Source organism: Castor canadensis, chromosome 14 (assembly GCF_047511655.1).
Source record: "Castor canadensis chromosome 14, mCasCan1.hap1v2, whole genome shotgun sequence".
NCBI classification, from domain to species: domain Eukaryota; kingdom Metazoa; phylum Chordata; class Mammalia; order Rodentia; family Castoridae; genus Castor; species Castor canadensis.
Genome location: NC_133399.1, coordinates 60,640,478 through 60,655,929, shown reverse-complemented (window position 1 = coordinate 60,655,929; position 15,452 = coordinate 60,640,478). Strand labels below are relative to the sequence as shown.

At 37.7% G+C, this 15,452-nt stretch overlaps 1 protein-coding gene across 11 annotated transcripts in view; it reads left to right on the top strand.

Moving 5' to 3' along the window:
• The window catches only part of Unc5d (unc-5 netrin receptor D), a 528,179-nt gene that overhangs the window by 472,360 nt on the left and 40,367 nt on the right, over positions 1-15,452 (top strand). For all 11 annotated transcript variants that reach the window (XM_074054658.1, XM_074054656.1, XM_074054655.1 and 8 more), the window contains 3 exons: positions 4,417-4,585; positions 6,212-6,439; positions 14,643-14,792. In XM_074054658.1, the coding sequence (XP_073910759.1) occupies positions 4,417-4,585; positions 6,212-6,439; positions 14,643-14,792 (547 nt within the window). The remainder of the gene's footprint in view (positions 1-4,416; positions 4,586-6,211; positions 6,440-14,642; positions 14,793-15,452) is intronic.

The window sequence follows — 15,452 nt, the reverse complement described above, 5'->3', positions numbered from 1 at the left end:
GATCCTCCTGATAGGTAGGATTACAGGCATGAGCCATCGGCACCCGGCTAGATCAGTTAATTTGCAAAATGTCTCTGAAGCTGAGCTTGGCAGATGTTTCCTTATGATGAGACTCAAGTTGTGTTCTTGGGCAGGAATGTCATAGCAGGGATGCTGAGTTCTCTTGGCTGCATCCTATCAGGAGCTATAGTCTTATCCATTCATCCCACTGGGAGCAATGTTAAGTCTGATAATTTGTGTTAGGTGGCACCCACCAAAGTTATTAATGAAGTGATATTTTATTTTTTCTAATTAGCAAGTACCTTGTGGCAAGATGCTTTGAGGCCATGTACATAGTTCTTTTTTATTCTTCAAACTTTTAGGCCATCCATTAGCATTATTTATGATTCTTGACTGAATTCTTGATTGGCTGTGAAATGATGGCTTTCTACATTTTTTTAGTTGGTTTCTTATTGTATGGAAGTTTTCCCTTCTTATACATTCATTTATTTCAATATACTTTCTGAGTTCTTATGTTGTTCAGTGTGTTACAATACTTTATACCATTATTTATTTGATTCTCAAAATGTTCCAGATTTGGTAAGTGGGAACTACTTCAAACTGGCACAATTTGGGGTGCTTACAACCAGCACATAGCAGATACTAAGCATGAGATAATGACAAAACATTTTTTTTTAATCCTTCACCTCATGGAGCTTACATTCTAATTTGAAGGACACAAAAAAGAATAAATAAGTAATGGTATAGTACACTAGAAAACAGTAAGTTTTGCAGGGAGAAAAGCAAAATCAGCTGTAGAGAATGTTGCAATTAGTAAATAGTGTGCAGGGACAAGCCTCATCAATTTGAGTTACATGCACAGAGGGAGGACAGGAGGGTGCTAGATCGCGTGATCCTCTGCAGGGAAAGTCTTCCAGGCAGCACCCAGCATTCCAGAGCAGCAGAACAAGAGCAATTCCTTGAGGCAAGACCAAGCTGGCAGTTTTAGCTGGTGACTGAGTTCACTGAATTGAAGACACACTTGGAAGCAAGGACAAAAGGAGGCAGATCGGTGTCATTGTCAAAGTGCCTCAAATTCACATAGCACATATTCCTGAGGCCTCGAAAATTTTGTTAAAATATATATTGATATTATGACAATTTATTGAATAAATTAGCCACCTCAGGTTTTAGAGATCTATAGAAATAAAACCTGGCTTTTAAATTATGCATCTTCTCTGCGTACACAGAATTCAAACAGCAGGTGTAGCCATATGGACATACAAATGTGAGTTTATGCATGTGTATTAAATAGAGAACAATGAGAAAGTTAAGTAACAAAAGTCCCATGCCACAGGCTTTTCAATCTTCAGACCCCATTAGGGTGTTCAATGCACCCAAGTGGTGCATATTATGGTCCTGAAATCAATGCTGTTATTAGTCATTGTTATTATTAACTCACAGCAATTTCAGAAAAATATTTTGCCTTTTTCCCAGCAGGGACATGAATACTGCCTTGCCATGTATTACATAATGTGAGAAAATTTAAATGACATCTATGCTTTCCTTGCAAAGCTTCCATTTTCTTTTTTTTTTGTTGGTGTTTTTGTTTTTGGTCCATATCTGATTAAAGGCTTCTCTCCCCAGCCCTCTCTCCTCAAATGTCCTGGATCTATATCTATATCTTGACTTTTCATAGATCATTCCCTATCCCCATCTTTCCTTGGGATGTCACAAGAGCTAGCAATTTGGCCAGAAATCCCCTGATGGTAACAGAGAAGAAAAGTACAATCTGGTCACAGCCAGCAGGAGCCTTTAAGTCAGAAATTTAGGTTGATTTCCTGCCATGCCTTTGATTGACTTCCGATGACCTTACACTGCTCACGCCTGCCTCCACAGGTGTGTGAAGAGTTTAATTAATATTTGTAAATCTCCCTGATTGCCACATATAGAAGGTGGCAGAAAAAGGTAATTTATTATTAATCAGGGGGGAAAAATGGAGAGATTGCTTTGTTCCTTCACTACAGAGAGCTCTGTACCCACGATGAGCTGTAATTCTTGCTTTACTTTCTTTGCACTTATGGAAATGCACAGTGCTGCTAATGCAAAGCTCCTACACTGTGCTCCCCCGAATGCCCAGTAAACACTGCGTCCTGGTGCTGTTCCCGTAGTTACTGAAAGGAGTCTTGCTATTCACAATGAGTGTGAGGGTTCATCTAATTAGCTGATTTCAGTTCATTTGACATTAAATAATTCCCCAAATTCCCATATGTTTGAACAATATGTTCAACAAAGGGGATGATTCTCTGAAAGCAATTAAATAGTTATTTTAGGAGAGCTTGTCATCGGTCACTCATAAGCATTGCTGCTATTCCTGTGCATGATGAATACAGGTGACAATTATAAAGGAAAGAGTTTAACCCTCTCTAATGGCCATTGGCAGTCATCCACATGTGGACTGTGCTGTGTGCTAGTGGTAATGGTGCACACTTGAATTTAATGTTATTTTTCAAACCTTGAGTACATCGTTATAGGCTTTTCTTAGATTATTTGCTATTACTAATACATTGCTTTCTAATTCCTTGCTTAAAAGTAAATGCAAATATGTTTTCAAGTTAACATATACTTTACTTATGGAGGGAGAATTGTCAATCTTAGATTTTTCTGGAAGATTTGTTTTTGTTGTTGTTCTTTGGTTGGTACGAGGCCTTATGCTTGCTAGGCAAACACTCTATTGAGCCATGCCCTGAACCCTTTTCTGCTTTAGTTATTTTTCATGTAGGGTCTCATGCTTTGTCCCTGGCCAGCCTCAGACTGTGATCCTCCTACCTACACCTCCCATACAGCATGTGCCATCATGTGCAGCCAGATTGAACTTCTTGAAGACATCTCTTCAGTGCTTCTTGGGGAGGAAGGGAGACTGTAATAGTGTTCAGGTCTATCTTTGATACAGCAAACAAAAGATGCCCCTACTCAGTCTTATTCCCTGACTTTATTGTAGCAGCAAATGGTAGGTAATGACCTCAAGTGTGACTACAACTTGAGAGAAACAGGGGATGCCAACAAAAGCAATTCATAAATTAATAACCTGTGAGATACACTCATAGGAAACTGCTTATACCAGATCGTAGAATAGGTGCTATCTTTTAGAACAAACTTTCAACCTTATGTTGCCCAAGGGGTTGCTCTTTGGATCAGGGATGACATTATTTAAATGCCCTTGCTTTGGTAATAATATCAATCATAGATCTCATATAGCATTGTTCATCAGTGAGTCTTAAATTGCTTTATTGACTGTGTTCATTATTACTATACTTCTTACAAGTGAAAATCCAGAAAGCAATAAAAGATCAAATAACTTGTTCAAGATCATAAAGGCAGTTGGGTGAGCATTTGGGACTCTTGAGTTCTTTTCACTGATTACTGTTCTATAAACTAACTCTTCTTACAGTTTGTGCTGAGATTTAAAACAAAAGTCATGGACTGGGGTGCAGCTCAGTGGTAGAGCACTTGCCTAGCATGCGAGATGCCCTGGGTTCCATCCCCAGAATCACAAAAAGAAAAAGGAATAAAACCACAAAAATGAAAAGGAGACACTCAATGAGATGTTATTATTCCTTTAGTTAAATTTCACTGTCTACTGTCTGTTTCATGGCTACATTTCCATTATAAATAACTCACAGTACAGAAAAATGTGAACACCCAGTTTGGGTGGAATGAATTTAAATTTAGATGTGAAATAGGAACAAGTTGAAATATATATGTGTGTGTATATATATATATATATATATATATATATATATATATATATGTATTTTATATATTTGTGTGTATATATATATATTTGGTATTTTATTATGTACATTTGTAACTGTCTGTTGTACTATCACTGTATAACCTATGTATTTGTGCATTGGCAGAAGATAAATGTTTTCAAAACCCAGAATAAACATACTCAATCTGTGTAGATTTGAAGTACTGTTTTGCTCCATAATAATTTGTTTTAACATTTACTAGCATTAAAAAATATTGCTGAATAAGTTGTTGGGGAAAAGGAATTTGATGATAATAAGATTACCAGATCAATCATTTATATAAAGTTCTTGCCTTTTGTCATTGATATTGTTATCAAAAAGAGTAGGGATTCAGCAGCTGGTGTTTGACTCATGAACCAGGTCTTTGAGATCTTCTATCCCATACTGTATCTCCAAAGAAGCATTTGTTGGTCAAAACTTAGATTTGAGATGGAGGCTTAAATTCAGTCTGTGTACCTGAGCAGCTAGAGCCAACACCTGTTCTCTAGGCACTACCCAGAAGGCATTCCTGGGCAAATATTTTGCCCAACCTGTAGAATACCCCAGTCTATAACTAAATCCTCACTCGAAATTCCTCATCCTTTACATGTTTCTCTCTCTTCTCTTTTGCCACCCTGTGAAGCTTGCAGTCAGATGGGTCTGAGGTGCTCCTGAGCCCTGAAGTTACCTGTGGTCCTCCTGATATGATTGTCACCACTCCCTTTGCACTAACTATTCCACACTGTGCAGATGTCAGCTCAGAGCACTGGAACATCCACTTAAAGAAGAGAACACAGCAAGGCAAATGGGAGGTGAGATCCTATTATTCTTTTTTGAAAAATGGGATTTGGGTTCTACTGATAGGATAGATTAAACTTTAACCTCTCTTACACAATAAGTCAACCATAAAATTTTTAAGTATTTTTCTTGTTGTCAGGGGTTTGTGGCATGCATTTATAACATCCTCAAAGTATTGGTCAGTCTTTTCCTATCAGAATGGAAAGAGAGGCAAATAATGATCTAGAGCTCTAATACAGGAGTAATTATCCGCACAGGCATGTACATTTATGCCTGTGTACAGGTCTCATTGACTCTCTTCACTCTCCTTTAAATTGACATTATTCTGTGGAGGTGAGAAGGAGGCTCAGGAGAGGCAGGTGTGCTTAGAAAAACAAAATCACTGTATGTGTATCTGTTTTTGTACCATTGTAGGGATTATAACATAACTAGGTGTATACAGGAACATGGTAGATGCTTAATATATACTGTGGAATTAATAAAATGTATCAGTGATTACTAGTGTCTGCTTCCCTCTGTATGTGAGTACATGTAAAGAGGTATAGCACAAGTACAGAACTGAGAGACTACAAAAAAGAGTGCGGACACATAATAGGAGGTTTAACAGCCAGGGAGATGCCACAGCAAAGAAAGACTGCAGTTGAATTATTATTTTAAGTGGAAGCTTTGATTTATCTGTCTGAAAGGAATTCCTTTATGTCCAACTGAAGTCAGTTTGCATGAAATCAGGTGAATTATCTTGTTGGAACACAATGACCCACACCAGCTAGTCCTGGGATCTTGTCTCCCAGGAGGTGCTGTAGGCAAAAAAAGTAAAAGGAAAATCATGTTTCTTTAGGAAAAGTAAATTCCCAGTTGCTGAAATGGATTGCATTTACCCTGCTCGGCTATGTCTTGAAACTACTCTATTTTCTTTGTTCCAGAATGCATTCTGCTATTTATTTGGTCCTGGTACTATGACAGGCAAATTTCTTGGGGCATACGGTTCATAGATGGGCTATGTTTTGGTCTCTTTCCCATTATGTTTTGCTTTGCCTTGATTTTTACCACTTAATGTTCTTCTTCTTTGCACTTCCTCACAATCTTCTACATCCAGATGGTGTTATATTTATGCTCCACCAAACCAATCATACATACCTAAGTTCTTATCAGAGAAGGTAAAATTTTCTAGTGCATCTTATCCAAATCATTTATTTAATGATCCCTGGTGCATGATTTCAGTAGAATGAGAGAGAATAAAATGTTTGAGAGAAAATAAACATTACCTTAAGGATACTTAAAGAGGTTTTCAGAAAAAGATCTCTGCAAAAAAAAAAAAACAGTAGAATAAAATAATTTTGCTTATTGATGTTAATGTTCAACATTTTTAATACAACATTGAACTAGAGGTGGAACTTTCAAAACAGTTTTTATTATAATCCATAAAAGTAGAATTATAGCACACTGAATATAACCCTTTCTTGAGTTCTTGATAGAAGCAGTTATTTGAATGAAAAATATTTAACATCAAGACAATTAAGGCAATAAAAGTGTTCTTAAAAATGTATTCTTTTGTATTTGTTTATTGCTTATGGCCTTATAACTGTTAGGTCCCATCTTACTTTCAAGTTGAGAGAATTTAATGCATCTTTCCCCAATAGGAAGTGATGTCAGTGGAAGATGAGTCCACATCCTGTTACTGCCTATTGGACCCCTTTGCATGTCACGTACTGCTTGATAGCTTTGGGACATATGCCCTCACTGGAGAGCCAATCACAGACTGTGCCGTGAAGCAGCTCAAGGTGGCTGTCTTTGGCTGCATGTCCTGTAACTCCCTGGATTACAACTTGAGAGTTTACTGTGTGGATAACACCCCTTGCGCATTTCAGGTCAGTCTTTTTTCTGTAATTCTTTATGTGATGTTGTGAAAGTAGGAGGCTTCCTAAATGCCCATATCAATGGCGGATTATATTGGTGAGAGTTTGGAAAATGAACCACACCACTGATTTGATCAGCATACCTGTTCTGAAGCAAGAGCCATGACCACTATGTGTTTACAACAATTCAAGAGGATCTGAGGTACTTGTCACTCAAGAACAGACAAGAGTTAAATTAATGCACATAGAGGACTCTACCAAATTATAAAACCAATTAGTAGTATAGCTATAATTCAGAAAACAGGCACAAATATGGTAGAGGATTTGGAAGAGGGTTTGTGAGAACCTTTTGCAAACCTTCATGGACAGATAATGCTTAGGAGCAAAAGACAAAGGGATACTATATCAAGGAAGGAAAATGGCATGAGGCACAAAAGAGAAAGTTATTTGATGTGCAGAGGGCAGTGAGAAAATTGCTCAAATCAACTAGAAGGTGTAGCTAGGAAATAACGATGATAAATCCTATCTATCACCAGGCCATCATATTACATACTGGACATATAGTCTATTAATTGTCAGGGCTTCTTGGGCAGAGATGGTTCAAGGTTCCTTTCCATTCTAGGTACTTTTAATCACGTAAGATTCATTTTAAATTAGCTACTCATGAAGAGTGCAGCTTATTAATAGCAGCAAGGATAATGCAGAACTGCCTGTGTAAGCTTTGCTCATATATAAATAGCATAGCTCTCCTGACACACCTCATTCCAGATCCCTGCTATTCCAGTCCTGGATCATTAAGTCCATTATGCAGAGCATTTCCTCAGTAACTAGATTTTAAGACACTGAGCTGGAAAACTCATGTTTACCAATAGAAAAGAGACAACGACCTGAATCCTGAACATAAGCCAGTAAAGGTGACACGGTGGTAGCCTGCATTCCCAAACCTTGCCTGGTTATCTCATATCTAACACAGGTCTTATGAAGGACATACTTAATCTTTGGCTGCTCTCAGAAGGGGTTTCTTTTTTATTTTTTATTCATATGTGCATACAATGTTTGGGTCATTTTTCTCCCCTTTCCTCCACTCCCTCCCTTACCTACCCCACCCCCTCCCTCTCCCCCCCACCCCCTCGCTATCAGGCAGAAACTATTTTGCTCTCAGAAGGGGTTTCTTGCCATAGGTGTGATATTTTGAAAAAAACTTCAGTGTAAGAATTAAACTTCATCCTGTGATTGTCATTTTATATTCTTCATCTGGTACTCCCACCCTCAACCCAAAGGAGAATTTCTCCAAGAAAAACTACGTAATGGACATTTAATAAACAAAAATAAAGAGCAAATGGCTAAATAGAAGGGTTTACCTTAGGGTCACTGCTTGTATTAAATAGTTATGTAAAATGCACCAATGACTGCAATTGTTTAATTAGTAACTCAGCCAGGTTTCAAAGGCCGAGGAAACTGGAATAGCCATGGAGGATTTCCAGTCTCCTGGCTCACATGAATAATCCACTGCTCACTGCTGTCACGGGGGAGGGGGAGGGAATTATTCATACACTGCCTTGGAAATCAGCCTACAACCACCTTGGACTGTCCTTGGAATAATGGTCTTACTGCTTATGTTATATACCAGCAAGACAGACATTTGCCTAAAGAGTTTACCCTCCATATCTGTCAGGTAATATATTTTTATTCCTGTTGATGCCACCAGATTCTACAACTCAAATGTTCATAGACAAATATGCATTACAGGGGAAGTCATGAAAACAAGGCCCTAAACATAACTTACCAAGCCACTCTCTGCTCCTACTGGCAATTTGCCCTTCTTAGTCAATGCCTGGGAAAATGCTGCTCTCCGTGTAGTGGAATTCAAGTATCTTTCATTACTGCTATGACTTAAATTAGTGAAACTTTCACTGTGCTTTAGAGAAATGTTTTCCAGTGAGGATAACTTTGAACCCCATTTATTTTAATCTGTTCACTGCGTGATTCTTTTTCCTATTATGTTACATAAAACAGATTTTGAAGTTGCATTTGGCTGTACTTGTTATTGACAGGATGTATGTGACAGCTGTCATGAGCAGCAGAGGCCATACCTCCCCTCTGGGATTCTGGGAGATCATCCACCTTGGTTGAATAACTTTTCTGTCTCACAGATAGATTATAATATAACTTGTAGCTTTTCCGAACACAGACTTCATAGTCCAGGAAATAACTATTTACCTTCTAGTCTTAATATGTCATTTTTGTTTCTGAAAGAATATTGCTTTTGGAATTTCCTCTTTGGCAAGTGAATGTGTTCAGAACCTTCAGCAGCGAATCATTGTGCACAACTAAAGATCTCAAATCGTCTGTGTCATATTTGTGTGACTTTATATATGGTACTTATCATAGGGGAAAATGTATAATAACTATCCCACATTAAAATAATCTGAAAAAAAGCCTCAGCAACAATCTATATTTTGAGCCTTTGAAAAACTTCACAGTTAAAATTAGCCCCAGCTTGGGTGGTATGAACTGAAAATATGTGTTTGCTTATTTTCTGTAACCCTCTCAGAATACTTCTTTATCAAAAGTAGTATGTAGTTTTTCATGGAGCATTTGTCCAGGACTTGCCCATCTTGGGCTAGGCATGGTGGTGTAAACCTGGACTGTCAGCACTCAGGAGGCTAAGGGAGGAGGATTGTGAGTTCAAGGCCAGATCAAGCCATGTAGTGAATTTGAGGCCAGCATGGGCTACATAGCAAGACCCTATATCAAACCTCCTCCCCCCACAAAAATAAATAAATAAATCAAAAGAAAGAAATTGCCCGCCTTGGAATTTCTTTCAACTATAACTTTAATGAAATGTTTGTCATGGTTAGTAAAAAGACAAGCATGGTTATAACAGCTGTTGAATTAATTATAGCTCAAAGAATTGATGACAAATAGATACTCAACTAGAGTTTTGCTCTTACCCAAGAAGGAAGATTGGTTGAAGAGCATGTTTGCATCTTTCATTTCATTCATATCGCACTTAAATACTTAAATAACCATTAAATACTTAAATAACCACTTTTTCACTGGAAGACAGAACTGGGCAGGGACCAAGCAACATAATAGCCTCACCAAAGAATGTTTCTTTAAAGAATTTTGGAAAACTAAATTGAAACCTTCTGTATTGAAACATCCTTCCCCTATACCTTTTCTACAGGTATGCTTGCTTCTCATGTGTTCCACAATGACCTATCTGAGTAACAGTACAGCATTTTTTAATGACAAAAGCAAAATGTTTCACCTAGCTAGCTTACACATAATTAATGTAGGCTCAGATTTTTGAAGCTCTGTTATGATAAGTACATCTAAAAGTGTCTTGATGGAAAATTAAATCAACCCAGATCTGTTGCTAAAAAATAAAAATGTCACCTGTCTGGAGGTGAGAGAAGGGTGAGAAGAGAAAGGCCGCTGACTTCCTGCTTCTGCATCTGTCACACTGAGAGCGGCCATTTTGTGTTTGTGGGTTTGACATTTCCTCCTCTGAAACATTCAAACCACGGGGTGAGAATTGGTGATATATTTTAGAAGTAGTAACATTTTAAGACCTGTTTCTTGCTGTTGTGTTTTATGAAACAATGACATACACACAGCTCAAACAAACCTTGACATAGAGAATGCAAGGAATTAAGCACTTGCCCTACCTTATCTTAGAAAAGAAAAGATAACTTGTTTTTTCCTCCATCACTCCCAGCTCCCCTATTCAGTACCTCTCAGTACTCATTACTTACTTGGCATTAATGTGGATTTAGAATCTAATTTCAAAGGATTTCCTCCAGATGTAGTTCTTGTGTTTATCAATACTGCAACCTTGGGAAATATTGTTCATGTAAAGCATTTAAAGGAAAACAGCACAGCAACATAATTTGTGTGTGTGTGTGTGTGTGTGTGAGTTCAAACAGTTTTGTCTCATAAATATGTAAACTCAGCCTGCCTGCTTTATAGCCCTGAAGCACACCTGAATATTGCTGCCTGTCTCATTAAATCAACATAAAGAGCTTGGTGAGCCTCAAAGCACAAGTTTCTTCTGGTCACAGCTTGGAGGACTGAATGGCTTGCAACCCCCAATGTGAAATGAAGAAGTCAAGGGCCTAGTAAAACCACCATCCAGAGCTTTTAAGTACATTTTATGTACAAGAATCCACCAGACCCTATTTCCTAGTTTCATTATCATAGATATCAATTAAACAATAGAAGCAGAGATTCATCAGGCAGTCCTGGCACATCAGAGACACACAGGAAAAATCAACTGACTATCAGGCCTCACTTTCGGGGTGGTACATCCATGCGAGTGATTCAGAACTACTCAGGAGAATTGTTGGCATCACTGATTCCCAAACCTGGCCAACAGTGTTGGAAAACTATTTAAAAATACAGATGTCCAGCCAGACATGGTGGTGCCCACCTATAATCATAGCATTCAGGAGGTGGAGATAGTAAGATTGCAAGTTCAAAGCAAACCTAGGAGGACTAGAGGAATGGCTCAAGTAGTATGAAGCTGTGAGTTCAAGCCCCAGTGTCCCTAAAAGAAGGGACACTTAGCCTGGGCTACATAGCAAGTTTCAGGCCAGTCTGGCTACATAATGAGACCCTGTTTTAGAAAATAAGCAATTAAAAACAATGAAAACAAACAAACAAAAAAACACATCCAGGCCCAGCCACTGAGAGTAATATACTAAGCCAAGGGAAGTTCTGCACTGTGTGTGTTAAATGCATTTCATTCTATTTTAAAGTTTGTACTTTAGGAGTTTATTTCTTTAATTCCAAAGCCAACTGTGCCTTTGCAAATATTTAAATGCAGTGCTTAGTTCATTATTGAGTTTTTTCATTGTAACAATTAATTGTTTTGTTATAGAATTACTATAATTGCTTAATATTTTGTGCAAGACTAAGAGCTACTGCTAATTGTATAGAGTTGGTTCAACACGTGTAGGTTAAAGTAGTAAGGTTAAACAAAACAAAAAAAAAGCAAAAACTGAATCGTGGTTGTGTTTAAATTGAGGTCCCTAAAGCAGAACTTTTTAAAAGATACTCTTTTCCTCCATGGTAACTTTAAGTAGATAAAATCTTTTAAATTCTAACATCCTCCATTCTGCATTTCAAGGAATGTTTAGACAGTGTTTGTAACTCTAGGGCAAATACAGAGGACTTATGTCATCTTATACATACATCTTGCACCTGTGAGAAATTATTTCTGGGCTAAAAGTAGTAACAATTTGACCTTCCCAAAACTCTTTAAGAAAATAGCAAGCATAGTATCAGAGAAGCAAAGCAATCAGTAGAAAAACAGTTGACTATGATCACTTTGCACAATACTAGTCTTTGCCAATAACCATGAGACTTCGAGTAAGTAACCTTCTTGGGGAGGCCTCCATGTTTTCTTCTGTAAATAAGGTGCTTACTGATCTAAATAGTCATTAATCTCCCTCTTAATATGACAATTCTGTACAGTTTCTAAATATTAAAATAGCCCAGTACTCCACTAAGTAATGCATGTTCTTGAACCAGTCATCACCATCTCCTGATGACAGTTTATTTCCTTATACATTTAGGTGGTTAAACTGAAAGGAAAGGGGGATACTTCAAAGAGCCTAGATCAAATGTGCTTTAATGACTCAACACTGTTCTTATACTGTGGCTTTACCATGTTTTTAATAATCTCATCTCTTATTCATACCTGTCTCTAACCTTGTACCAGTATTGCAAGAAGGTTAATATACTATCATGCTTATTATTATAAACCAAGGTAAGCAAAAGAGGCCTAAAGAAAATAAGTAATTTGACAGAAACCACATAAAAATATTATTAGAATTCTGTACTTCCATCTTTTATAAGGTTAGTAGTCTTTTTGAGTATATGTGGCCTCCCAGCACATTCACATATACCTTGAAACCTAAGCAACATGCTCTAAAATAAAATACAGCCTTTTAGCATGACAAAGAAGAAGTTATGATGACCCCCTGTCCTATATTTTTATCATCTCCAGCCACATTCTTTTACCCTAACCTTCTCTCCCAGCTGGGTCTGGCCACCGTGTCTTTGTACACTCACACTCCCCACTGCCAACTTCTACACCTGATATTGCCTGCGCTGTTATGATCATCCCCTCTAATGCCTTCTTGGCTTCTTCCTTAGCCTCCCAGGCAAACACATATCATGGTACTCAAGGACGATATTGTAATCACATGTCTACTATTCCAACGTCACCAGGTGTGAGCTCCTTGTACCCCCAGTGCACCCCTCAAGCATAGCTCTTCTGGACACTCACTAAATCTCAAAAGAAGGAACCATGGGGCTATATGTATGGTTTAAACTATAGAGTGCTTGCTTTGCAAGCACAGAGCCCTGAGTTCAAACCCCAGTCCCACCATAAAAATAATTAATTAGCAAACAAATAAATAAATATGTATTTTTCTTAAAAGATGGAGCCAGTGATCTAAACGATAAGAGACCTAATGTCTCACCAAGTAGGCATAGAGAATCTATTCTCTTTCTTCCCCAACCCTGCCACTTTGCTTCTACTCTTTCATGTAGACACTGGCTACCGTGTTCTTATGTTCCACTCAGGAATCCACAGTGTTGTGAATTATCTGCCCAGTACAGTAATCACTAACATATATGCACGTTTAAATTTAAATTAGATAAAATAATTTAGTTGTGTAGTTACTCTAGCCACAGCTAATAGCACTGTGGTTAGTGGTTACTACATTGGACACCATGGATAGAGAACACTTTTATCATCATAGGAAGTTCACTGCTGGCCTAAAAATCCTAAAAGTTACCTTCTGTTCTGGAAGACCAAAGAGCTAGATAAAAGGACCTTGAAATTCAGTCATTTTATCCTGAGAAAATACACTGGCAACATATGAGCACATATGTTATAAAAACACTTAAAGAAGTGTTTTTATTAATGTTATTAGATAAACCTAGAGTTATGGCACACACCTATAATCCCAGTTCTTAGGAGGCTGACACAGGAGGATTGTGATTTTGAGGCCAGCCTGGCCCACTTAGCAAGACCCTGTCTCAAAATAAAATTGAAAAAAAAAAAGGTTGGTGCTAGGATGTAGCTTCATGATAGAGTACTTGCCAAGTATGTCCAAGGCCCTGGGTTCAATCCCAAAAAATGTGTCATTATATATTTAGACGAGATAGATAAGAAAAGCGGTAAGGCTGATTTTATCCACATAATTGTCATGCAAATTTATTGTATTTATAAACATATTTACCTTATTTCTTACAACCTTTTGTAGAATCTGAGGAGGTTATAGGCATGAAGAATGTTCACTGTTGTATTCATCCTATCTCTGCAAGGAAATTTTAAGTCACTTAATGGTAATTTTTTTTAAATGGATTTCAGGTGATCTCTTATCTCCAGCCACACTGAAAGTCTTACTTGCACAGTAATTTAATATTTTACAGAATACATATTTGTCCAATACATTTCTAGCTACCACAAATTTAGAACCAATTAAATGTTTGCTCAATAGAATCTGTGTTAGTTATGTCTGTATTAGGTATAATTACAAAGATCTCTCAGTGAAACATGCATGAGTATTTACCTCAGAAATTCAATTTCTTCTTTCTGAAGTCAAGCTAACTTGATAAAGAACTTATTTTTTCTTGGCCTTTTAGTATAATAACTTTTATGAGTATTACTACAAATAAACATGCACTGTGGATCATTTATTTTGAGCCCAAAAAATAAATATCAGATAATGCCTGTGTTAGTGAAGAATAGCTAGAGCTGAGTGGAGAGGGCCATTCTACTTTTATTGTGACATATGATGTGTCATCCAGTGTACAAATATATCCCTTGGTTATGGTCATATCAGAATGAAAATTGTATAGTCGTGGTAACTCAACTGTATTAGCGTCTGCTTGAAGGCAGGAAGGTCTTCTAGTTTTAAGGAAAGGTACAGTGTGTGTCTCTTATTTGTGCCTCTACAGCACAAATAAGAAAGGACAACTGCCTCTTGCTGACCAAATCTTATTGTTCATCAGCTCTTAGACAGACCTTCATCCTGAATTGGAGGGATATGGAAATGTAAAAGAAGTGTGTGTGTGTCTTATGCTGATTGTCCATTTCTGGGAAACATGGTAGTGAGCATTCAGAACATGGAAGAAATGTATGTGAAGCTGTATACCTCATTGCTGTGCCTCTTTGTTGTTGTTGTTCCTATAGGAAGTGGTTTCAGATGAAAGACATCAAGGTGGACAGCTACTGGAAGAACCAAAGTTGCTGCATTTCAAAGGGAATACCTTCAGTCTTCAGATCTCTGTCCTTGATATCCCTCCATTCCTCTGGAGAATTAAACCATTCACTGCCTGCCAGGTACTGGCCAAATGGACTCCTCACAGAAAACAGCTTTGCTGGAAGCAGCAAGCATGTCACAGACCCTAGGGATGATCCTCTTCCTGCTCCCCCTCCTTTAAAGTATGGATTTCATCTTCATACTGTCACAGAGAAATAACAGTGTGGGCCACACACAGGGAATGAAACATGCTGTCATAAATTCACAGGTTTCTAACAGGTGGGAAAAAAAGGTGGTAGCATGTCAGGTAATGTGGTATTTCTCCTCTCCTGTTTGAATTGATGATTGAAGATGGCAATTTAACAACTTAAGAGCAAGGTTTGTGTGCTGGGTTTTTATTAAAATCAATCATTATGAGACATCGCTTTAGCAGTTTCCGCAGTAAGTAAGCAGCTGAATGTTTTAGGGTGATGATGTTCAGTTACAGAGAACTGTAGTTGGCTGTGAACAAGAGATGTTGCCCTTCCTATGTGACATGCTGGCTGCCAAAAGAATTGAGCAAATGAGAAGGAATTCCAAATCGAAAAGCAAAGATGGTGGAATAATGTCTCTTGATAGTTCTTATATAAATATATATAAAGATATCTACGTATTAGTGTCCATATGTCTCTTAATAGAGGTTTTTGGTTTTTTTTAACATTACAAGGTAACTGTGTCTGTAGGTATTTTGAGTACATGCT